Genomic DNA, 24,905 nt, shown 5'->3' with positions numbered 1-24,905 from the left:
ATAACCTAAATGAAATGTACCAATTCCTTGAAAGACAAATGTGCCAAAATTCATACAAGAAGAAATAGGTGATCTGAATAGGCCTAAATCTATTAAAGAAATTGAATTAATAACCTTTCAAAAGAGAAAGCACTAGTCACAGATAGACTCCTGGTGAATTCTGTCAAAGATGTAAGGAAGAAATCTTGCCAGTTTTCTACAATCTCTTTCAGAAAATAGAAGCAGAGAAAATACTTCTAAATCATTCTATGTGGCCAGCATTACCATAATACCAAAACCATACAAAGATACTAAAAATTAGAATACTTCAGATCACTATCTCTTATGAACATAGATATAAAAATCCTCAACAAAATATTAGCAAATCGAATCCAAAAAAGAATAAAAATAATTATATACCATGATCAAGAGCATTTTATCCCAGGTATTCAAGGCTGGTTCAACATTTGAAAATCAATATAATTCATCAGATAAACAGATCAAAATAGAAAAATCACATAATCTTATCAATAAACACAAATAATATTTGACAAAATCCAACACCCATTCATGATGAGATTTTTCAGTAAATTAGTATAGGGTAACTGTTTCAACCTAATAAAAACTATCAATGAAAACCTATAGCTAACTTTGTACTTAATGTTGAGAAATTGAAAGCTTTCCCACTAAGATAAAATACAAGGCAAGAATGCATCCTCTCACCACTTCTTTTCAACATTGTGCTAAAAGTCCTAGCTAAGGCAACAAATGATGAAAAGGTAATAAAAAGTATAATGTACATGAGGAAATAAACACATTTGTAAAGGCAAAAAATAAAGAATAAAAAATAAAAAGTATAATGATTGAGAAGGTAGACAAAAAACTATTTTTGTTCATAGGTGATATGATTGTTTATACAGAAAATCTGAAAGAATGGACAAAAAATTCCTGGAACTAATTAGTGGGTGTGGAAGGTTGTAGGATAGAGGTTAATATGCAAAAGTCAATTGCTTTTCTATACACAACAATGAACAGGTGGAATTTGAAATTAAAAACACACTACCATTTATGTTAGTGCCCCCAAAATGAAATACTTAGGAATAAATCTAACAAAATATATATGAGATCTTTATGAGGAAATCTAAAAAGCTCTGGTGAGTGAAATCAAAGAACTGAATAGAGAGATCTTCTGTGTTCATACAGAGGGAGACTCAATATTGTCTAGATGTCAGTTCTTCCCAACCTTGTCTATAGATTCAATGCAATCTCAATCAAAAGTCCAGCAAGTAATTTTATGGGTATCAAGATGCAGATTCTGAAGTTTATGGAAAGACAAAAGACCCAGAAAAGCCAATGCAATATTGAATGAAAAGAACAAAGTTGGAGGACAGATGCTACCCAACACCTCAAGACTTACCCTAAAGTTACAGTAATCAAGACAGTGTGGTATTGGTAAAAGAATAGACAAATAGATCAACGGTCCAGAAATAGACACCCATAAATATAATCATTTGATCTTTTACAAAGGAGCCAAGGCAGGACAATGGAACAAAGATAGTCTCTTCAACAAATGGTGATGGAACAACTGGACATCCATGTGCTAAAAAGACTCTAGATACAGACTTTATGCCCTTTACAAAAACTAATTATAAATGGATCATAGACTCAAATGTAAAATGCAAAACTATACAATTCCTGGAAGATAACATAGGATAAAACCTAGGAGCCCCTGGGTATGATGATGCCTTTTTAGATGTAATACCAAAGATATTATTCATGAAAGAAATACAGCCGACCCTTGAACAACACAGGTTTGAACTGTGCAGGTCCACATATACATAGATTTTTTTACAGTATAGTACAATAAATGTACTTTCCCTTCCTTATGACTTTCTTAATAACGATTTCTTTTCTCTAGCTTACTTTATTGTAAGAATACAGTATACAATACATACAACGAACAAAATATGTGTCAGTCAACTGTTTTTGTTATTGGTAAGGCTTCCAGTCAACAGTAGGCTGTTAGTACAGTTGGCCCTTGAACGACGTGGGACACTAACCCCTTGTGCAGTTGAAAATCTGCATATTAACTTTTGGCTCCCCCAAAACTTAACTACTAATAGTAGGAACTATTAACTCTGTACAAGTGAACCCATGCAATTCAAACCCATGTTGTTTGAGGGTGAACTGTAATTAAGTTTTGGGGGAGTCAAAATTTATATGATTTTTGACAGCATGGGAGTCAATGCCCCTAACCCCCATGTTATTCATGGGCCAACTGCAATAGATAAGCTCAAATTCATTTCAATGAAAGCCTACAATTCAGTGGTATATAGTATGTTCATAGTGTTTTGCAGTCACTTTGAGTTTAGGACATTTTCATCACCCACAGTAGAAATCCTATCCTCATTAGCAGTCACCCCTCATTTCCACATCGCCCTAGTAGGCAATTGCTTATCTGCTCGCTGTCTCTATAGATTTGCCTATTCTGGATATTTCATATAAATGGTATCATATGGTATGTAGTTGTTTGTTCTTTCACTTAGCATGTTTTTTTTTTTCACTTAGCATATGTTTTTAAGGTTTATCCATGTTGCGGCATGTATCAGAACTTCATTCTTTTTATTGCCAAGTAATATTCTATTGTATGGACATGCCACATTTTATATATTCTTCATCAGTGGATAGACATTTGGCTTGTTTCCACTTTTTGCTTATTATGAATAAAGCTGCTATGACCATTGGTGTACACATTTGTGTGTGTGTGTACACGTTTTCATTTTGCTTGGGTGTATAAGCTAGGAATGGAATTGCTAGGTCATACAGTAACTCTGATTAACATGTGGAACTGCCAAACTATTTGCCATAGTAACAATATAACTTAACATTTATACCAGCAATACACAGGGTTCCAGTTTCTCCAGGTCCTCTCTAATACTTGTTTGTTTTTGTAAAAGTCACTTTAATAGGTGTGAAGTGGAATCTCGTTGTGGTTTTGATTTGCATTTCCCTAGTGATTAGTAATATTGAGCATCTTTTCATGTGCTTATTGGTTATTTGTATATTTTATTTAGAGGAATGTCTATTTAAGCTCTTGCCATTTTTTGTTTTTTTAATATTACAGTTTCATTAGATATATATTTTTAAAGATTTTATTTATTTATTCATGAGAGACAGAGAGAGGGCAGAGCCATAGGCAGAGGGAGAAGCAGGCTCCTCGCAGGGAGCCTGATGTGGGACTCGATCCCAGAACCCTGGGATCACACCCTGAGCCAAAGGCAGATGCTCAACCACTGAGCCATTAGATATTTCATTGAACAGAGTATGTTTTTTTAAAAATTAGTAGACATTGTTTGTTAGAGAAGTTTTAAGCTTACAGAAAATTGAGCAGACTGCACAGTTTCCTCTCCTGTGGTCAGTTTCCATTTATTACTATTTGCATCTGTGTGGTATGTTTGTTACAACTGATGAGCCAATATTGATACATTATTAACTAAAGTCCATAGTTTGTTTATATTAAGGCTCACTCTTTGTATTATAAGTTCTCTGAGTTTTGACAAATGCACAATGTCATGTATTATGCAGAAGTTTTATTGCCCTAAAAGTCTCCTGTGCTCCACCTATTTATCATTCTTTCTCTATGCCAGAGAAATGTCATTCTTTACCTTTTCCAGAATGTCATTTAGTTGGAATCATATAGTATAGAGCCCTTTGAGACTGGCTTCTTTGACTAAGCAATATATATTTACGTTTCCTCTATGTCTTCTTTTCTTGCTTGATAATAGGTCATTTCTTTTTACTGCTGAATAATATTCCATTGAATTGATATACCACAATTTATCCATTCACCTTTTGAGGGACATTTTGGTTGCTTTCAGTTTCTGGCAATTATAAATAAGCTGCTATGAACATTCATGTGCAGGTTTTTGTGTGGATGTAGTTTTCAGCTCATTTGGGTAAATACTTAGGGGGTGTGATTGCTGGATCATATAGTAAGACAATATTTTGCTTTGTAAGAAACTGCCAAACTGTCTCTTAAGGTGACTGTACCATTTTGCATTCCCAAGAAAAAAATTAGGGTTCTTGTTCCTCTATATTCTTATCAGCATTTGATATTGTCAGGTTTGTTTGTGTTTTGGATACTAACCATTCTAATAACATGTAGTGATATCTGTTTTAATTTGCAGTTCCTGAATGACATACGATGCTAAGCATCATTTTATATGATTATTTGCCATATGTCTATCTTCATTGGTGAGGTATCTGTTCAGACTTTTTGCCCATTTTTAAAATTGGGTTGTTATCTTTTTGTTGGATGGCAAGAGTTCTGTATATATTCTGGCTACCAGTCCTTTATCACATATATGATTTGCAAATATTTACTCCCTTTCTATAGGTTGTCTTTTGATGGTAACATTTGCATCACAAAAGTTACTTTTGTGTACTCCAGTGGTTTCATCTTTATTCTCAGTGTTTGCAGCTAGCATATATGCAGGGGGTAGAAACAAAAGTAAGTAAGAGGAAGGGGAGTAGAAAGAGCCTGGGGAGGAGAGATGCCTGTGAAGAGGCATTGCCTCAAAGACTTGGGTGGAGAGAAGAAGGAATAAAGCAGATCAAGGAAAAGAGGCACCTTGGCTCTGGGAGTACTTGGCTCAGGCTCCAGTGGTGGATGCTGTTTGCTTGGTAGCCCTGTATTTTCCCTGAGAAAGGTCCATACATGTAAAAGGAGTTTGTTTTTGAGATCCCTCTATGGAAAATACCAGAGTTCAATGCTCCTCCAGGGTAGGGAGTCTGTTTCCTTTAACTTTTCATCCCTCAGCACCTACTCCCAAACCTGGCACAAAGCCTTTCCATGAATGTTTGTTTAAAGAGTGAAACAGGTGGGAGACAATGCATCAGGCCAGGGGGTGGGGGGGAGGTATTTTTAGTTGTTGAGGGTGTTTGGATGCAAGGAGTCTCAGTCAATCCCAGCTAGAAAAAAGTTTTCTCTGCGGACAACATGGGAAGCAAGTAAATAATTTCTGATTCCCTCTGTGTACAGGAGCTGATGGCTCCCGAGACAGACATGGGGACCCGAGAACCTTCTGGGGAGTGAGGAGACTAAGCTGATGCCATATCTGAGCAGTCCTTGGGAGGAGGAGGAGGGAGAGGAGGAGAAAGAGGAGCAGGAGGAGGCGGAGCCTCCGGGCCAGCATCAGCTAGTGGAGGTTGGGAAGCCTCTCCTCTTTCCCCTCCCTGTCGCCTCCACCTGGCTCCTCCCCGCGTTGGCCAAGCTCCCCTCCCCCTTCCCCAAGGACAGTCTGCAAGGAAGCCGTGGCGGAGGAGAGCTAAGACTAAAAGGCAAGAGGGGCCCTTGGGTAAAGACCCCAGGGGAGAGCCGAGAGCGAGGTGGGGATGACCGTGCTGGGAGGAGGCGGTGGGGAGAACTGGAAGGAGAGGACGGGAAAAGAAGAGGGGGTACAGCATAAGAAACTGGAGGGCGGAGGGGGATGGGTAGAGGCCGTCGCGAAGAATCCTACCCTTTGGCTCATCTCCCCCGGCTTGCACGCACAGCCCCCCTCCCTGAGAAGCAGGGATGGGTGAGTGGTGCCCGGACCTCGTCGCCCTTGGTTGCCCGACTCCTGTCCTGGCACTCCTCCAATTCGAATCAGTGCACCTATGATGTTGCCTCCCTGTGTTTCTTCCTCCCGCGTGCTTATCTACACACATGTGGTTTTATATTTAGATTTTATGTCTGTGTATCTCTACGTGTGTGTCGCTGTGAACCTCTAAGGATGCTTATAGACGAATCTGCGTGCATTTTGGTATCCTGTACCTCTATAACTGGTTTGAGATGCAGGAGAAGAACCTGAGCTGTTTTTTTTTTTTTTTGCAGGTCAGCACTCCTAACCGCCCCCCTTGTTATGGTGAATTCTCTCCCTCGCTGAAGCCCCCAGGGGGTGAATGATCCCTGGGGGGTTTGTAAGTGATGAGCTCCCAGAGTCAAAGAGGAAAAGAACTCAGGGGAAATGGGATCAGCATAGTCATGTTTTGTTCTTTCGTTCCCAAATTTTTGCCTTCCTCTTTGCACCAGCTACTTGGTTTTTCTTTCTTTCTTTGAACATCAGAGATTTGGACATGCACACTCTAGTAAATAGGAGAGTGTTTCTATCTCTGTGTTTATTGTATTCCTTTTGCTGTTTGTCATTATATGCTTTCTGAAGTCCTATTTGTATCTGTATGTCTTAGAAGTAGAATATGGAGCTATGTTTGTGTCAAAGCATATTAGATAAAAGTTTTCATATGTCTCTGTGCATTTTGTATTGTTTGTCAATTCACTAATGCTTTCAACAAGGATTTATTGAACTGTTATGTGCATGGACTTCACCAGGCTTTTGTAAGCTGCGGGAGAGTTTTTAAAAAATGAACATGATCCTTCCCTGGAGGATTGTTCAGTCTAGTTAGGGAAAATGGCTTATAGCAATCATCTATCCAGGGGTCTGCAAACATTTTTTGTAAAAGGCCAGGTAGTAAATATTTTCGTCTTTGCAGGCTACCTAGTCTTTGTCACAATAATCTACTCTTGTGGTAGCAGAAAAGCAGCCATAGGATGACATGTGAAAGAAAGAGAGTGGTATGGACACTGAAATCTGAATTTCATGTAATTTTCCCATGTTGTGACATTGTATTTTCAACCATGTAAAAATGTAAAAACCTTTTTTAGTTTGCTGCCATACAAAACCTTAGAAAGGGCTGCATTTGATCTTTGTGCTATATAGTTTGCGGATCCTTGATTTAGTCCAACATTTTTGACATATAAGAACCAATTTCAATATCACATAGAGGCGCCTGGGTTGCTCATTGGTTAAGCAGCTAACTCTCAATTTCAGCTCAGGTCATGATCTCAGGGTCCTAGAATTGAGCCCTGAGCCCCCAAGATGGGCTCTGCCCCCAGCAAGGAGTCTGCTTCAGGATTCTCTCGCTCCTTCTGTCCCTCCCCATCTTTCTCTCTCTCTCTCTCAATGAAATAAATAAATCTTAAAAAAAAAAATACCACATAAAGTAGTGATTAAATGCTAAATGAATGATCCACTACCAGACACTATATGATTAGACGAGGTCCAAAAAGAATCTCTCCTTGCCCTGTGGTAGTCAGTGAAGGCTTAAAATAGACTTAATATTAATAGAATTGCGACTAGGACTGGTCTTAAATGATGGGGTGGGATATTGATCTGTGGAAGGGCCAGGGTGGCCTTCCAGATGCGAGATGCAGTGTGCTCAAGTACACAAGTGGGAAGGAGCAAAGTAATGTTCAAGTGATGATGGAGCAGAAGATTTGTGGGAGCAAAGGTTGAAGGTGTAGATGAGGGCTAGATCACGGAAGCTTTGACTGCCAGTCTCGGAAGTTTGGACTTTATCTATGGATTATGTGTAGTATGTCTGAGAATCTGTGTCCCTTAATAATACTATGTGTATTTGTGTATGTATGTCTTCATGAGTGTCTCATTGCATGTATTTTATTGGCATATATTTGGATTTGTGTGTTTATGTGACCTATGTCTTTATCAGCAGCTACCCAGATTTCCCCAGATTCACAGCAGAAACATGAGCTGTGCTTAAAGGTCATCAGCCCCCGTTCAAGTGAATGCATCCTCTCTCCACTGAGGCCCCAGGGTCCGGTGACCTTCCCGTGGAGGTTTGTTTTGTATCTCTGATACAGTGGAGAAGGGAAATAAACAGAGGGAGAGCAGGTAGGCAGTCCAAGTGGGGAGAGGCAGCGAGGATCACAAAGAAGCGAAGGGTAAGGGAAGACAGTAAGGGAGAAAATTAGGATTTGATAACCGTTTTGACTCTGAGAGTATGGAGGAGATAAATTTAAAGATTTAGGTTTTAGCCTGGGTAACTGGGAAAGTGATGATTTTGTTGACATTTTTTTGGATACAAAAGTATGTCTTGTGTGTTCCTGTGAGAAAGAGAAGCCTTGAAGACAAAAATAGGAAGGTGGTCACATGTACTGTGTCCATATCTATGTATAGGTGGCAGTGATTGTGGTACTCTTCCATCTGATAGCATGGAGTGTAAGGGGCAAGGCCTGAAGATGAGGTGGGAGATGCTCAAGAGTTAGGGAGCCTGAGAGAATGGAAGAAACTGGAATATCTTTTTTTTTTTTTTGAAACTGGAATATCTTTAACCATTCCTGAGCCTGAACCATTGATTTGCGCAAGATCAAATGTGCATGTAAAATCCCAGTTCCAGCCTAGCCCAATTCCATAAAACTGAACCCTAATCTTCCTGTAATCCAGCCTGCCCTCGCTTTTCTGCCTCCACTTAGCTGGATCTTGATCAATGCCCCAAACCTCATCTGATTCCTACAATCTGCAGCAGCCCTTCCCTTCATGAAAGGGAAGGATCCTTGAGGCTAACTTAACTTTCCTCCTTCCTTTCTCATTTCTGTTCAGTCAACTGCCCTTCCGCCTGACCTTAGCTTGTTCTTCAAATAGGCTCCAATTGAGGTGGGAAGGATTAGCCAGGACCTTTGCAGTGTTGGGTTTGATTACTGTGACATTTCAGCTTGTCACTCTGCGAGGGAGTGGCCCTCTTCTGGAAGAAGCCCAAAGCACCCAGGCTGTAAAGCCCAGAGTCAGTATAGTGAGAGAGCCTGACTGAGGTGGCTCTTGCCAGTCTAACAGAGCCATTTCCCGAGCACCTCCATCTTCTTGTGTCTTACCTGGTCCTTCCCTTGAATTCTAGAGTGGATCATGACCCATGAAGAGCACCATGCAGCCAAAACCCTGGGGATCGGCAAAGCCATCGCCGTGTTAACCTCTGGTGGAGATGCCCAAGGTAAGGAGGATGGCCCTGTTTGAGGAGGGACTGGGTGGCTGGTAGGCCCCCTTGAGTTTCTTGACTCCCTTCACCTGTAGAACAAAACTATCCTCCTTAATGTCCTTTTGTAGATTCACACTGGATTCCTGGGCCTTCCCCAAAATCTGTCAGGTCTAAGTCCCCAAGTGCTTCTGGATATTGTTTGCTCTAATTTACTCAAACCTTCATAACACTTCTTTCCAGATTTTTCTGAAGATTTGGGACCATTTGGGTCCTTTGGTACCTAAAAATACAGGTGTTTCCTCAAGCAACATTAGAGACTGAAGAGATAAAATGGTTGAGAAAGCAGTAGGTGGATTCACTTCAAGCACATTGGAAGTGGTGGGGAAAGGGAGGGGCCCCTGAACTGGGATTTGGTGGGCCCTACCTAGACCCTTAGGTATTGCCTCCGATGTCTGTAGAGCTCCTGCACTGGCCAGAGGCCGGCACCTCACTCTGACAGCACTAGAAATAGTTCTACTTCATTCTCAGGCTTTTTCCTCCTTTTCTGTTCCTTCAGCCCTCGAACAAACAGGAACAGCAGCAGTTAATCAGTGCAGATCCATGGGTCGGGGGTGGGGTGCAAAAAGCAGAGCCAAAGAGAACCCCTGTCTGGGTTGAGTCCCAGAAACCTGGAGGTCAGGAAAATCAGGTATATGGAAAAATGAAGTAGGAGATAGGGAATGTGTGATTTTTTTTTTCTCCTTTGATGATCTTGTATATTCTAGTTTATAATGCATTGGAGAGAGGTAGAATCACATTGGGAGGGATACCAGGACATGAAGACTGTGCTGGGAAGAAGACAGAAGGAAAGAGATTTCAGCTAGTCTCCCTTTCACTCTGCTCCACTCTCTCTAGGCATCCTAGACTTTGTGTTAAGGACTCACTTTTTTTAGAGCCCCATCTTACATGTTGTGAAGAAGTTGATTTCCTTGAGGGAATTTGTAGTTTTAGGAGGAGAGATGACATATATTAGCAAAATTCTTATGTAAGGCTCATAAATAACAATAATCAAGTGTGCCTTAACCAAATAGAACCCACTCTGATAATGAAAGGCTAGACCTTGGTATGATTAACCAGGAAAAAGTTCCCAGAGAAGGTAGATTTCGAGAAACCGAACTCTTCGTTGAATGAATTCTTCATTTGGTAATGCCTGATACATAGTAAATGCTAAGTAAATGTTCCTAATTAAATGCAAAGGAAATTATTGAGCACCTGTATACCAAACAGGATGGCGGGCACTAAGGATATATCCATGAAAAAGTCACATGTTGTCTTTACTCTTATGGTCCTTTTCTAAATGTAGATTTTAGATATGCTTTTTAAATTAATGTTCACTTAATTAAAACTGTGGCATATATCATGAATATGAGAATGCTAGAATGAGGACACATAGGAAGGAGGGCACAGAAGTCCGAGTTCAGGAATAGTGGCCAGATAAGGAATGCAGAGCCCTACTGGAGGCTGACCTGGCTTCTATTGCTTCTCTGTTCTCTCCTGGAAAGAATCCCTTGCTACATAAAGTCTGAGTGTTGACCCTAAAACCTTGGTAGGGTGGCCTGTGAAACTAGATTAAGTGAAGCAAGAGCCTGCTAAAAATCCAAGTGAGGTATCTGAAGTTAGGAAATTATGAAAAAGAAGGGCTTTCTGGAGAGGGAAAGAGGGGGAAAAAAAAAAGGAAAGAAAAGAAAAAAATGAGAGAGACCTAGGATATAACTTGGGTCTAAGAGCAGCAGAGCCCTTCCAGCTCCTGATCCTGAGCAGAGAAATCCTCATTCCAAAGGGACTTTCACCTGCTTTAAGGGAAGATTATCCTTCATGGAGGCAGGGGCTAGCATAGGCTGATTTCTGGAAGGCCAGCTGGACCAAGGCCTTCGGGATCCTGTGACAGGCACAGTGTGCCCAGGGAAATATCCCATTGCGGGCCACATAACATCACAGGTGCACATTAGTAGGATGAAACTAAGAGAGGCAGGGAAACAAAGCAGAAAACTCAAAGAAGAGCTGATAGGTCCCAATAGAAGGAGCAGCTCAAATACAGCAGTGGCCTGCCCAGAGATAGGGTTAATGATCTTCAGTTCTCCCAGGGAGAGGGCACAGAAATGATTTTGCCCCAGAGGCTGTGGGCCACGTGGGAGAGTGAGGTTGGGCTCTGTAAAATCCATAGAGGCCAACAGCTCTGTCATTCCCTGAGTTTAGCAAAGCTGATAACTTCTTAAAGCAGAAGAGAGGCCAGAAGTCAGACATCCTGAGCTCAGAAGCTGGGCTGAGTTGATACAAATCCTAATTCTTCTTTCAACCCAGGAATGACCCCAGCTCTGCTAAATCATACCACATTTGGCCGTATGACATTGGCTTGTTCTGGAAAGGATCTCTGTCATCTGCTCTAGCCCTCTGTCTTCAGATGGGCAGTCCATTCCGAATGCATGTTTATCCTGTTTAAAGTTTTTAAAGGTTTATAGGAACAGGGATTCAATTACCTCTCTGAATTGCTCTTCTAGGATTCATAATTTTAATTTGCATATTCAAAAGTGTCATTCAGATCTAACATTTATTTCTCATGTTGGAATTACCGGATTTTTTTTTTCCTATTCAAAGTCCAGTTAAAATAGAAAGTTTTTAACATCTGCTTTCCAAAAGGTAGTGACTAAGTCATTTATTGTTTTTTTCTGTCTCATGTCATAGAGACCCATCACCCTTAGTTCTTCTCAAAGCCTCTTCCCTATAGGCTGTAATTAGAAACTCCAAAGTACGTGCCTCTGAAGTTCTCCAGAGCCCCTCCTGGCTGTACCCAGAATACCCCCTGGGTGGTGCCTGTAATCTTATCCTTCGTCTTGCTTCTAATAAGTCAGACAGCTGTGAATAGAGAGTTATTTAGGGTAACATGGAACGGCCAAGGAGAGTCTGGCCAGGACTGGTCTGGGACCAGTAATGTTAAGTAGGAGAGCCCAAAGAATTACTGGGACTCCCTAGAATAAGTTCCATATACATCCCAATCTGTGATTTCTAGGGAACTGAGAGTTAGAGATGCAGGTATAGGGGGCAAAGAGTCCTAAAACTTGGTTTCTAGGAAAACAACTGTCTAACTTAGAGGCAGGATGGATGACCTCTGGAAGGTTGAGGTAGGAGGGTAAAGAGAGGAGAGAAGAGAAAGAATCTTCTTTTCTTGTGGGATTTTTCTTCTGCCCAATGGATTTGGATATTTCCTACCTGCCATCTATTTACTTTACACTTAAAACCTTTTAAGTCACTTTTCTTAAATCTTTTCTCCCTACGCTTACTGAGCTTGGGAGTGGGAAGCAGTATTCTAACCTATGAATTCCAGAAGAATCTTATTTCCTTATTTCTTAAGATCACAGATTCATACTCCAGAATTTCAGGTATCCCATAGAGAATCCCACAGGCTTTGTGAAAGTCTAGAAAATAAAGGATAGTTTCATTTCTGTTCTGATCATACTGACTTTATTTATCCTTCCTAAGGCACTGATGGCTTTGCGTTGGCTCCATTCTTTTCACACACAGTCTTTCCCTAAAGCTTCTGAGAAGCCTGCTCCCATCACAGATTTTTCCCTTTTGATTCCTTCAATTTGGGGGTGTGAACCTAGACTTCTAGACCTCATGTGACTTTGCTTCAGTGGTGGCGGAAGTGAGCTTTGACAGTGGTGCTCACCAGAGACCTTGTGTGGCAAGCTGAGTCTTTTAGCTCTTACTGAGATCAATTATTGGAAGCATTCAACACTGTTCCAGCTTCTTGCCACTGTCCCCTTTGGCTTCCAAGACATCGCTAAGACCTGGTTTCCCTTTTGTCTTTCTTGCTGCTCCTCCTCAGTTTCCCTCATGGATCTCATGTTCCCTGCCTATTCCTTCAGTATCAGTGTTGCTCCACATTCTATTCCTTGCCTTTCCCATTCAGGTTCTATCATTCTCTTGAGACAGCCTCTTCCAAGTCCTCATGGATGTCCCATAAGAACATCAAGCTCAAGCTCTCCCAGTACGAATGTGTCATCCACACCCCCACCTGCCTGAATCGAAGCCTGCCTCTGCTCGGTCAATTGCACCACAGTTTTACCCTTTGCCTAAGTCAGTCATGGGGCTTTTGCATTGTCCTCTCCAACACCCTGAAATCTTGTTTCCTAGATATCTCCTGTCCAGTGTCTTCTGTTTTGTCCCAAATGCCAGTCTCCAGTCCAAGCCCTCATCATTTTTTGCCTAGGCTGCCAGATAGTCATCTTATCCCAGCCTCCTCTGCATTGCTGCCACGCTGATCTTTCCAAGATGCAGGGAGCATCGTGTCTGTCCACTCTCACAATTGTTCAAAGATTTTCCATCATTTGCAACTTTTTTTTCCAGGTCACAGACTCCTTTAAGAATCAAATGAAAGCTGTGGACCTTCTCTCAAAGGAAATTTCCATGTCCAGAAAGCTTTCCATACAGTTTCCTGGGGTCCTTGAATTCCCTGAAACCATCATCTATGGATCCTAGTCAAACCCTGGCCTGCAGAATAGGAGCCACACTCCCTCACGTGGCATGCAGATGTCTGCCTGCCTGTATAGCTTCCTCTCTCACAGCTTCCTGTCTTACATCTTATTTTTTATAGTACTGAATTACTTAAGGTGGTTTCTTGACCTTCACCTTCTTCATTTTTCACTGGCCAAAAAAAAAGATTTGTAAGGAATTGCCACTGGGTCTGAGGCCAAGTGCTGTCTTATCTGGTATAACCTGTCCTGACTTACTCCTGGCAGCTTGGATGCTCCTTCTCCTTGTTCCCACTGGCTTTGTACGTACCTCCCTCATAGGGATCTGTGTTGTAACCATCTTATACTATTTGCAAGTCTTGAGGACCATTACCAAGTCCTTTATCTTCATATCCCTGGACTATATCATTCACTGCTGTTTCCCCAATGCCTGTAGTGTGTGGAGCACGGTAGGTGTTCAGTAAATATTTGCTCAATGAGTGCATGGACCTCCAGTTTAACTTGGCACGTATAGCCACCCGATACCAACTTTGTCAGTCTGCAAACCCCTGCAAATATTCTGATCTTTTTTATTTTATTCCATTCCAGGTAGTTTTGGATTTTGTAGTAGTTCATGATGGATTTTGGTCTGCTGCTGCAGATTTTCTAATTACTGGTTTCTCTAGTACTCACTGGTATATGATAATTCTCTAGGCAGGATTCAGGACCATAAGAATAGATTTTAGATTGAAACAAAACAACAAAAAAACATGCTAGGGAAGCATCTGAGGGAAGGTGGTTAAAATGGTTCATAAGAAATTGATCTATCTTGGCTTCGACATTCCTTGAGCATCACTGTGAAGCCCCTCCTCACATTACAAGGTAGGATGGGTTACCAGGATCAAGACCTGGGAATGTCTTCTGTCTCTCACCAGGGAAGCTCTGCTTAGCACAGTTATCAGTAGCATTGGTTCTAATATGGAGGCCTTTACAGCTTGCTCCATGTCTTGTGTGTTATGCAGGGTAGTTCCTCCACTGTACTCTTGGGAGGGATGGTTCTTATTGCTGAGTAGCTCCTCAAAAGGAGTAATACTTCTATGGGAGAAAGGGGAAAGACTCTCCTCTCTGTTTTAGTCCTAATTGTTTCTCCCTGTGGAGAGACTGGCTCTGTGACCTTGACCTCTTTGAACTTCAGTTTCCAGATCTGTAAAATGGAGGCAACTTTAGGGTTGTGGATAGGATTAAACGAGATGACATTTGATGAGCGTTTAGCAGTGTCTCCCACTACAGTAAGCATTCAAGATTATAATTCCCAGATTGCCCTGTGAGGAGAGGTCTTAGGAAAGATGGGATTTGGCGGGGAGGAAGCTGACTAGGGGATATCTGGAGCTACATCAACACTAAACATGGTAATTCAGTGTTAGTGGAGGAGAGTTTTCTAGATTCAGAGAAAAGCCTGAGAAATGGACTGAATTGTATCTTATAGTCCAGGCTGCTTTTCTCAGGAATAACCTCTTCCTGTTGTCTCTCCTCTCTCCTCACAGGTATGAATGCTGCTGTCAGGGCTGTGGTTCGAGTGGGTATCTTTACTGGTGCCCGTGTCTTCTTTGTCCATGAGGTTGGTTCTCTATTTTGTTCTCTGTTGTTCTTTCCCTATTTTCTGCTCCCCCTTCCCCACTTCCTGTTTCCTCACCTCCCAGTTACATGCTGTCTGACCTATCTCAGCTCCCTGTCTTCATGAGTGTCCCCTGCCATTCCAGTCTCCAATAACGATGGTGGGATCTGGGGATCTACAGACTGGGTCCTCATGTTGCCCATCCAGTTAAAGGAAGAAGTAACCCTCTCTTCCCCTAACCTCCACCAAGATAAAGAGAGAAGCTGAAATGAGTATTTCACAGAAAATTTAGGTATGTCCAGAGCTAGAGCCTTTGGAAAGAAGAGTCTCATCAGATTTCTGTAGTTTGCAAACCTTCTGAGGTTCTGACTCCTCTTTCCTTCTCTCCCTTCCCTCTCATTCTTTGTCCACTCTTCTTTCTGTAAATTTTATCTACCTTCTCCCAAATTTTATCTTTTCCAGTCCTATTTCTCTCTTGACCTCCCTCCAACACCCTTCTCTTTCCCCTCTACTGTTAACAAAGCCATCTGTTATCTAGTTCCCTGGGAAGCAGATTGGAGGACATGGGATGAGCCATAAGCAAGAGGAATTAGGATGAAATACTAGGAAGGGCATCCTGACCTTTTGCGATTACAAGAAACTAGATGAGGGTCTTGAAAAGTTGATGTCTTCTTCCTTGCATAGTGTTAAATATGACAGTGTCATGGGCATCCAGGACTCAGTAATGGGAGGAGGTGACTTGATTCTCAAAAAGCTTCGTCCCAGGGATTCTATCTTAATCGTGGGGGTTTAGGGAGAACTGGCCTAGCAGGAGCTGAATGGCTGTAATGTGCCCCACAGGGTTACCAAGGCCTGGTGGATGGTGGAGATCACATCAGGGAAGCCACCTGGGAGAGCGTTTCGATGATGCTTCAGCTGGTATGTTCCAGAGGACTCCCATCCCGTATTTGTCCTGTTGTTGTTGCACCCCATTCTGGTTTGGCCTCATGGTTGCCCAAGTCTCCCCCCAACCCACAACAATGTGGCTCGACATGAAGGGTTCTATGACTAGAGAGGTGCCACAATTGCTCTTTACTCTTTGAGTTTGAAAACATCACCCTGTTTTCCTGCGGTGGCATGGGGGCAGGAATTCGGTCACAGGACAGTTTGCTCTTTAAAGAAAGGTCATAGGCAAGACTTGAGGAATTGGTAAGTAAGCAGGTCCTGCTCTGGGGTCACGGGGAAGGTCTGGCCATGAAAATAACTTTACCAGAGGACTGGAGCCAGAGCCAGAAGTAGAGCTGAAATCTGCCAGTCCTCATGTGATGGTGATAAGGTCACCTGAAACCAGAGTGTTTAAGGGAGGAAGAAACCAATATAGAGTTTCCAGAAACACCCTAAGATTATGCTGATTGCATCACAACCCCTTGAGCTACTTTCTCTAGGTCATATACCTATTTTCTGATTTACTGAAAGATCTACAAATTACATTTGTATCCCCATTCTTTACCTCTATCCTCTAAAAATCCATGGGAGGAAATTTAATGTGCAGTGCTTTGTGAAGGTTCTTTATAGGCAATAGTGCCTGCTGTAAAGTGGTCTGAGAATGAGCCAGACTTCTCCATCAATACTCCCAAAGTCATGGATGCCAGTATATATGATTTGTGAAAACCCTAAGTATACTTACCTCTTTTGGGGTATCTCTAAACCCCTGACAATCCTCAGAGCCATTTTTCCTGTGAATACCTAGGTCTTGTGTCTCCTTCCACTAGTGCCATAGATCCTGAAGAGCAGAGAGGAAAGAATTGGCAGTGCCTGGTTACAATTAGAAATCAGTGAGTTCAAAAGGGAAAAAGTACTACCAGGCACATTGGGATGAACTCCTAAGAATAGTTTGGATGCAATCTGATGCAGTCAGGTCCTAGGGAGAATTTCCAAAGACTGAAGCCAGTGCTATTTCATATGCTTCTAAGAACATGTGAAAGATGGAGATGATTCCAAAAGCCAACAGCATGTATGTGTTCCTTTGCTCCCCTTGAGGATAATCACTTTGATGACAATGCCTTCAATGAAATGGGTTGATCTGAGCAGTCTTCAAACAGGTGTAGCAGAATATAAGGAGTGACCCTGTGGTAGCTTAGCCAGTATCATTTCCCTCTCCTTTAGAAGGGACAAATGACCTGTAAGGATGTCAGGGCATGTCCTAGAAAGCCATGTGGTTATGACAGCCCATCACAGTGTTGGAATAGGGGAAATCTTAGCATGTTCAGCCAAAACTCAGCTTTCTCCTCTGGGGGCGGGGGGGACTCCTACCTCTTCCCCATAGGGTGGCACAGTCATTGGAAGTGCCCGGTGCAAGGATTTTCGGGAACGAGAGGGGCGACTTCGAGCTGCCCACAACCTGGTGAAACGTGGGATCACCAATCTGTGTGTCATCGGGGGTGATGGCAGCCTCACTGGGGCGGACACCTTCCGTTCTGAGTGGAGTGACTTGCTGAGTGACCTCCAGAAAGCGGGTGAGACGTGGTTGTCAGAAGCGTGTGCACCCCCACCCCATTGGAGGAGATCGTTACCCAGACACGAATGGGGCGGGGGGGTGGGTGGTCCTTGCTCTCCTCACTGTGCCACTGCCTGCGGTGCCCACTGGCTGCGGGTCCTCTCTGCCCATCTGTTCTTTAGGCATGCCAGGCCCCTCACCCGGCGGCTCCTGGTTTCTTGTCTTTGTCAGGTAAGATCACAGCGGAGGAGGCTACGAAGTCCAGCTACCTGAACATCGTGGGCTTGGTGGGCTCAATTGACAATGACTTTTGCGGTACTGACATGACCATCGGCACCGACTCTGCCCTGCACCGGATCATAGAGATCGTGGATGCCATCACCACTACTGCTCAGAGGTGAGGGGGCCTGCAGAGAGGCAGCTGGAACTGGCTAAAGGGCTGGGGTTGGAGAAGAGGCACGCACTGGAGCTGCAGGCCATAACGACCAGTTTTCTGGTGCCGGGACACTCTAACAAAGAGTGATCTCTAGGGCCTGAGACTGCACTGCTGTCTGAATGCTGTAGGCTTGCGTCTTCTCACCATCAAGCCCACTGGCCACACTAGCTCTGGGGGCTTTGACACCCAAAGGATGTCCCAGGATTAGCGTCCAACCTGAGACAAATCTGGGGAGCCCCACACCTCAGCCACCCTTTTCAGCTGTGTCATAGCGATTGTGGGGGCTGTCGCTGCCACTGCTCAGAGTAGGGGGTGCGGGGGAGGCAGTGTGCGAGACTGGGAGGACAGAAGGTCACACTTTGCCAAGGCAATCCCAGGGGATTCCAGACCGGTCAAGTCCTCACTTCTTCACTTCTGTTCCCTTTCCCTCCTTCCCTTCCTGGGCCCCCTGGGCCCCCAGAACAGAGCCATAGGACTGACCCCTTTCACTGCACGTTTCAGCTCCCCATGGCTGATGTGTTTCTCCTAGGTCTTCCTGGCTCTCGGGGAGCCTGCTGGAAGGTCTAGTGGCATCTCCCAGGGAGGTTACCCATCCTGGCTCTGGGGGCGGCTTGATCCTGGCCGTAGGGACAGTAGGATTGTGTCAGCCCTGTGTCTGTCTCTTGCAGCCACCAGAGGACGTTTGTGTTGGAAGTGATGGGCCGGCACTGTGGGTAAGATCATCTGGACTTGCTGCTTCTGAGGAGTCAGCACTAACCTTCTCTTCCCCGGAGGATCCAGGGAGGTCTCCCGGGGGAGCAGATCTGGAGGGGCCCACGCTCCTCTGGCTGGGGCCCCGTTTCCCTGCTTCCACCCCAACTGTGTGCGTGTGTGTATGTGCACAGGCCCACTCCAGCATGAGAGGACACCCAGTGCTCTGAGGTCTGATGCCACTGTGGTAGGGTGGCATGACTAGAAGGTGCCCTTCAGGGACAGAATCTCACTGAGAAGCTGTCTCAGCGGTGCTCCCACCTCCAAGAATAAAACCACAGGTCCTCAGACCCTTCACCAACTATGGGGCCAGGCAACCTAACCTGCAGGGTTCGGGTGAGGCTCTTGGTGGAGTGGGGCTCCCCACCTGATGCTTCTGCCTCTCCTCTTAGATACCTGGCCCTTGTCACCTCCCTCTCCTGTGGGGCTGACTGGGTTTTTATTCCTGAATGTCCACCAGATGATGACTGGGAGGAACATCTTTGTCGCCGGCTTAGTGAGGTACTGGCACTTCTTTCTTTTTTTTTTTTTTTCCCTTAAAAAAACCCTTGCCGGGATCCCTGGGTGGCGGTTTGGCGCCTGCCTTTGGCCCAGGGCGCGACAGGCGGTTTGGCGCCTGCCTTTGGCCCAGGGCGCGATCCTGGAGACACGGGATCGAATCCCACGTCGGGCTTCCGGTGCATGGAGCCTGCTTCTCCCTCTGCCTGTGTCTCTGCCTGTCTCTCTCTCTCTCTCTCTCTGTGACTATCATTAAAAAAAAAAAAAAAAGAAAGAAACTTAAAAAAAAAAAAAACCTTGCCTGTCCCGCTGATGATGCCCTTCCCATCCATCAGTTTCACCCCACTGACCACTCTTCTCTTTGTTCTTGACCAGACAAGGACCCGGGGTTCTCGTCTCAACATCATCATTGTGGCTGAGGGTGCGATTGACAAGAATGGGAAACCAATCACCTCAGAAGACATCAAGGAGGTTAGTATCCATGAAGCCAAAGAGGCCGGATGCCATCCCGCCCACGCCCTTCCCTGGTGGTTTCTGAATCTCCCCTTAGTCCTTCTGCACATCTTTCCCCAAGTTTCCTGCCCCCTAGTTTCCAAGGAATCATTACAAGAGGTTAAACCATCTGTGGTTTATCTTAGTCTCTGCTAGTTTTTGGTCTCTGACTCTGTGTCCTTCTGTCTTCAGCTGGTGGTAAAGCGTCTGGGATATGACACTCGGGTCACTGTCTTGGGGCATGTGCAGCGGGGTGGGACCCCATCAGCCTTCGATCGAATCCTGGTAAGTCTTGGGGTTCTGTGGCCCTCACATCTTTGGACCCACAACTTGCAGGACTGCACTTCACCACGACAAGGGCTTACACTTTTGACTGTGCCACCCACCACCAGCCTCTGGACTGCGGTGGCCCTTGACCCATTCCCATACATTTAAGAATTCCCTTCTGTTGTAAAAACTGATGGGAACCTCTATGCTCCCTGAACGGTGAGGTCTCATATCTCCGCTTCGAGCATTAGTAACATTAAGATCTAACTCAGACACTCAGATTGAACCCTCTTATCTGACCTGCATTGGAAGAGAGAGGCCATATTCTTTCTTGCTTTATCAATAAGAAGGAACTGTTATCAAGCCTCAGTAATCTCCTTGATTGCTACATTGGATGTGTTTCTCTGGAACCAAATAGAATTCTAACGGCAAGAGGATGAAGAATTATCAAGCTATAGATGAAATCTGAGTAGGGAGGCAAAGCCCAGCAAACTCTTGGCTGTGGTCCTTAAATGTGCAGCTCCGCCCTGTGATTTGGAAGGGCCTTGAGTGCCCTGGCTCTCCAGGCCGAGTCCAGATGGGGAGGCCTGAACAGACTTGTCTTTGGTTCCTGGGCTCCCACAGGGCAGCAGGATGGGTGTGGAAGCAGTGATGGCGCTCTTGGAGGGGACCCCGGACACCCCGGCCTGCGTGGTGAGCCTCTCTGGTAACCAGGCTGTGCGCCTGCCCCTCATGGAGTGTGTGCAGGTGGTAAGTACTGACCTCGGCTCCCCTTCGTAACAGCCCCGAGCCTATCTTTGAGCTGGAGCTTAGAGGGAAAGAGACCAAGTTCCAAGGCCACTAGAACAGGAGCAGATGGAAAGGCAGCATGGTGTAGTTAGAGTGAGGTGGGGAAGAGCAGAATAGGCTTTGCAAAGAAGCCGCCACCTCGCTGAGCCTCAGCGTCCCCGTCTCTAAGTATTCCACAGGAGAGATGCTGACCCTACCAAGTAATGAGACCCAATATCGCGTAAAATCCAACCTCGCATCCAAGATTTTGCAATGTCTTGGCTGGAAGAGAAATGCAGTCTCTCTCTCCAAACATGAGTAGAAGCAGGGATGTTATTAAGGTCTGGCTGGCTGGCTTCTATGTTTCTGTGATTTATTTATTTATTTTTAAAAGAGATTTTATTTATTTATTCATGAGAGACACAGAGAGAGAGAGAGAGAGGCAGAGACACAGGCAGAGGGAGAAGCAGGCTCCATCCAGGGAGCCCGATGTGGGACTCGATCCCGGATCTCCAGGATCACACCCTGGGCTGAAGGCAGGCACTTAACCGCTGAGCCACCCAGGCACCCCTGTTTCGGTGATTTCTACTTGGACATGCTTCTCTGAAGCAACGTGAGGTTTCTAGCACTCATCCTGAGGGCTGTTACAAGGAGTGGAGGGGATGTTTGGGATGGGTGTGACGCAGTACCCGGAAAATGCTGTGCTCAGGGAGTGGTGGCTCTGGTGATGAAGGAATCAGTCCTCGGATGCCACAGAGCAGACCGCGTGGCTGGGGGCTAAGGGGTCTGGCTGGCTGATCCTCCGGGCTGGCTCCCCGCTCCTGGCCTGCTTCTCTCCGAGGCTCAGAGTGTCAGCAACCTACAGCACAGACACGCTCCAGCCTTGCTTGGGACTGCGTATCCAAAAGCCCAAGAGCTAATGCACCAGAAATCAGTAGCTGGGAAACACATGGCAGGGATCAGCCTTTCTTCCTAACCACGCTGTCTGGGGGGGGGGTCTTCTTCAGTCATTCAGTTCAGAGGCTGCTTTGAGGTTGGGGCCCTGGGTGTGGAATGGGGAAGAAAGCTCTTCTACTGCTGAGTACTCCTCTGCTCTGCCCAGGTTCTAGTAAGTAGAGCACTGAATCAGCTCCTTCCTTCTGCTGCTCATTACTCCACAAATTAAAGAAAACCAAAGATATCTCTTTCTGTGAAAGCTTGGAGCACATAGAAAAGGTGGGGTGCATGGTGGGCAGCATCTTTGCAGAAGCGCAGAGACAGGCAGGGTCTTACCACCGGGCAGAAATCCTGCTGTGTAAAGGGCCTTGCCTCCTAGTTGTGACTCTTGCCGTGTTCCTTCCTCAGACCAAGGATGTGACCAAGGCCATGAACGACAGGAAATTCGATGAAGCCATGAAGCTGAGAGGCCGGTGAGGGGATGACCAGAAGCTCAGTAGCTACAGAAAACAGACTACTGGAGTGAAGAAAAAAAAAAAAAAATTGGACATAGCTTCAGACCCAAAATAGGAGCTTCTGCTTCTTTCTCTTGTGATTGTCTCTGCAACAGTTTCTTCCCCCGGAGCATGGGCTGTGGGGTGACCGGGAGGCACGGACCACCCCAGGGATGCTCTCCCTGGGATTGGCCTTCTGTAATCTGGTGTTCGTGTGTGTGGATTCCAGCTAGTTTTGCCCTTTCTCTAGGCGAGGGGCAGCGTCTCAGGCTGAGCGCAGCGCCCGGGAGGAGAGCACTCTGGCCGGGGTTGATTAATTTGTGGCCCCTTATCAGCTCCTGTCCAGTGCCTGCATGACCCGGTTATATCCCTTGAGCTTTGCCCCATGAAACTTTCACACTCAGAGCAAAACTTCGACCCCCTTGGCTGCTGGCCAAGAGGAGTGGCCTGAAGTCCCCTCCACCCCCCACCCCGTACTTTTTACAGGAGCTTCATGAACAACTGGGAGGTGTACAAGCTTCTGGCTCACATCAGACCTCCCGTCTCAAAGACATCGGTGAGCTCTCTGCCCTTGACTCCTTCTCTCGGCCTCCCTGTGTGTCCGCTCCTGCAACCTCTAGCCATGCCAGCTTCCTTGCCCCCCTGTCATCTTCGGTACAGGGTCCCTGACCCTGTGAAGAACTCTGCTCGTAGCCACCCCAGATACCAGCCCAGTGATCCCAGTGTGCCCTGGTTGTCTCTAACCCAAGACCCACATCCAAGTTAGGACTCCCAAGGTAGCATGCAAGGAAGGGAAAGAGGCTTATGTCGTATTTCCTCTGAGCAAGGCTGGGAATAATCACACCTGGGTGTACCTAAGCCGCTTCTTCCATGGAAGGCGTGGCTCTCAATATGTAATGTATATCAGAATCATCTGGGCTGCTTATCAAACATGCAGGTTGCTGGATCCTTCCCTCAGAGAGGATTTAGATCTGGGGCAGGGCTCAGGAATATGCAGGTTTAACAGGCACGAAGATCAGGTAGTCCAAGGATCACGCTTTGGAGATGCTGCCCAGGAAGGCCTCACCATTACGGAATGAATGGTGCCTGGGGTCAGGGACAGTGGCTTTACTTACTGACTTGTGACAGAGTTTTGCCTCCATGGTACGAGGAAACGGGCCGTGCCGGCACTCCCAGGGACAGGGTGTGTTGTCCAGAGGCAGATATCCTCGTCCTAGGACCATGAGGGACCCAGAGTTCAGCTGCCCTTACTGACCTGTCCCCTCCCATCTGCTGGTGTTTCTGTCCCATCTTTGCCCTGCTTCCTCTCGGCTTCCTCCTCCCCAGGCTAGCATGCACACGGTGGCCGTGATGAACGTGGGTGCCCCAGCCGCAGGCATGAATGCTGCCGTCCGCTCCACCGTGAGAATTGGCCTCATCCAGGGCAACCGGGTGCTGGTTGTGCATGATGGCTTCGAGGGCCTGGCCAAGGGTCAGGTACGGGGACCAGAGGGACGGAGGGCCAAGGAGTGGTCGTGGCGAGGGGAAGCATAGCAGGGCGACCTATCCATTTTCTTCCTTTCTACACTCCCCCTCCCCCCGCCCCTCACTGCCTTCCATTGTCTGCGTTGTTTTCGTCTCAGGGTTTGAGCAGAAGTAGCTACTTAATTTTAAGGCAGTATAAACAGGCAGGAGCCACATACGTGATTTAATTCTCTATCCCAAAGCTCAGTGCGGCGCCCAGCATAAGTAGGTGCTTAGTATTTGTGAACGAGCCCGTAAGGGTGGAAGGAGTTCATTGGGGTGGGGAAGAGCCGGTGCCTGGCGTTCCTCTTCCAAGGGGTTGGGGTTGGGGTGGGCTCAGAGCTCAGGGAGTGGTGCAGACCTGCGCAACCCTCTCCTGCAGATCGAGGAGGCTGGCTGGAGCTATGTGGGGGGCTGGACTGGCCAAGGCGGTTCCAAACTTGGGACTAAGAGGTAAGTGGCACCCTAGGAGCACCTCCTCTGGGTCAGCCCTGAAGATTCCCCATGAAGTATAGTGTCGGTTCATTAGGTCATCGTCCCCACGCTTGCGGCTGCCTCAGTGAATTAGCAGCTCTGGCAACTTAAAGCCCCAGGGCGGACCCCTGGGCAGCGGTGAGAGGTGGCAGAGGGAAGGGGCACAAGTCCGGAAATATACATCAAGCACCTCCTGAGTCTAGCTTTTCTCTCCCTCAATTTTGCTGTCTCCTCTCCCCATCGCCCGCCCCTGCCCCACCCCGCTCAACCAGGACTCTGCCCAAGAAGAGCTTTGAGCAGATCAGTGCCAACATCACTAAGTTTAACATTCAGGGCCTGATCATCATCGGGGGCTTTGAGGTGAGTGCCTTGCCGTTTCTTTCCCTCTGCACCCCCCCCCCACTCTCACTCCCCCCCCTCACCGCCACCCCTGCTGCTGTTCTTCTTTGCAGGCTTACACTGGGGGCCTGGAGCTGATGGAGGGCAGGAAGCAGTTTGATGAGCTGTGCATCCCGTTTGTGGTCATCCCTGCTACGGTGTCCAACAACGTCCCTGGCTCGGACTTCAGCGTGGGCGCTGACACAGCCCTCAACACTATCTGCACGGTGAGAGCCCACCGCCGCCCCCCCCCCCCCCCCCAGGCCTCGGGCTGGGACTGTAGTCCCTGGGCTGCCTGCTCCTAGAAAGTGAATGGCTCTTTTTTTTTTTTTTTTCTAATTTAAGATTTTATTTATTTATTTGAGAGAGAGAGAGCATGAGCAAGGGGGAGGGACAGAGGTTAGAAGCAGGCTCCCCGCTGAGCAGTGCCGTGCTCAGTCCCAGGACCCCAAGATCATGACCTGAGCTGAAGGCGGACACTTAACCAACTGAGCCACCCAGGTGCCCCAAAAGTAACCTCCTTTTTTGCTACCAGCCAAGC

At 46.0% G+C, this 24,905-nt stretch overlaps 1 protein-coding gene across 7 annotated transcripts in view; it reads left to right on the top strand.

The window, feature by feature from the left end:
* The window catches only part of PFKM (phosphofructokinase, muscle), a 43,465-nt gene that overhangs the window by 14,422 nt on the left and 4,138 nt on the right, over positions 1-24,905 (top strand). For 3 of the 7 annotated variants that reach the window (XM_072765428.1, XM_072765427.1, XM_072765432.1), the window contains 16 exons: positions 8,710-8,802; positions 14,822-14,895; positions 15,733-15,810; positions 17,198-17,387; positions 17,600-17,765; positions 18,473-18,517; positions 18,947-19,055; positions 19,428-19,523; positions 19,737-19,829; positions 20,436-20,561; positions 21,924-21,988; positions 22,496-22,565; positions 23,336-23,485; positions 23,895-23,965; positions 24,259-24,346; positions 24,439-24,591. In XM_072765428.1, coding sequence (XP_072621529.1) covers positions 8,718-8,802; positions 14,822-14,895; positions 15,733-15,810; positions 17,198-17,387; positions 17,600-17,765; positions 18,473-18,517; positions 18,947-19,055; positions 19,428-19,523; positions 19,737-19,829; positions 20,436-20,561; positions 21,924-21,988; positions 22,496-22,565; positions 23,336-23,485; positions 23,895-23,965; positions 24,259-24,346; positions 24,439-24,591 — 1,659 coding nt within the window. In that variant the 5' untranslated portion in view covers positions 8,710-8,717. Of the gene's footprint in view, positions 1-4,928; positions 5,320-5,859; positions 5,941-7,527; positions 7,655-8,709; positions 8,803-14,821; positions 14,896-15,732; positions 15,811-17,197; positions 17,388-17,599; positions 17,766-18,472; positions 18,518-18,946; positions 19,056-19,427; positions 19,524-19,736; positions 19,830-20,435; positions 20,562-21,923; positions 21,989-22,495; positions 22,566-23,335; positions 23,486-23,894; positions 23,966-24,258; positions 24,347-24,438; positions 24,592-24,905 lie in introns of those variants that run through there. The other 4 variants (XM_072765429.1, XM_072765430.1, XM_072765426.1 and 1 more) reach the window with 4 other exon arrangements.

The sequence above is a fragment of the Vulpes vulpes genome, chromosome 8 (assembly GCF_048418805.1).
Source record: "Vulpes vulpes isolate BD-2025 chromosome 8, VulVul3, whole genome shotgun sequence".
Classification (NCBI taxonomy): Eukaryota; Metazoa; Chordata; class Mammalia; order Carnivora; family Canidae; genus Vulpes; species Vulpes vulpes.
Note: the sequence above shows the minus strand (reverse complement) of the source record. Positions and strands in the feature narration are given on the sequence as shown.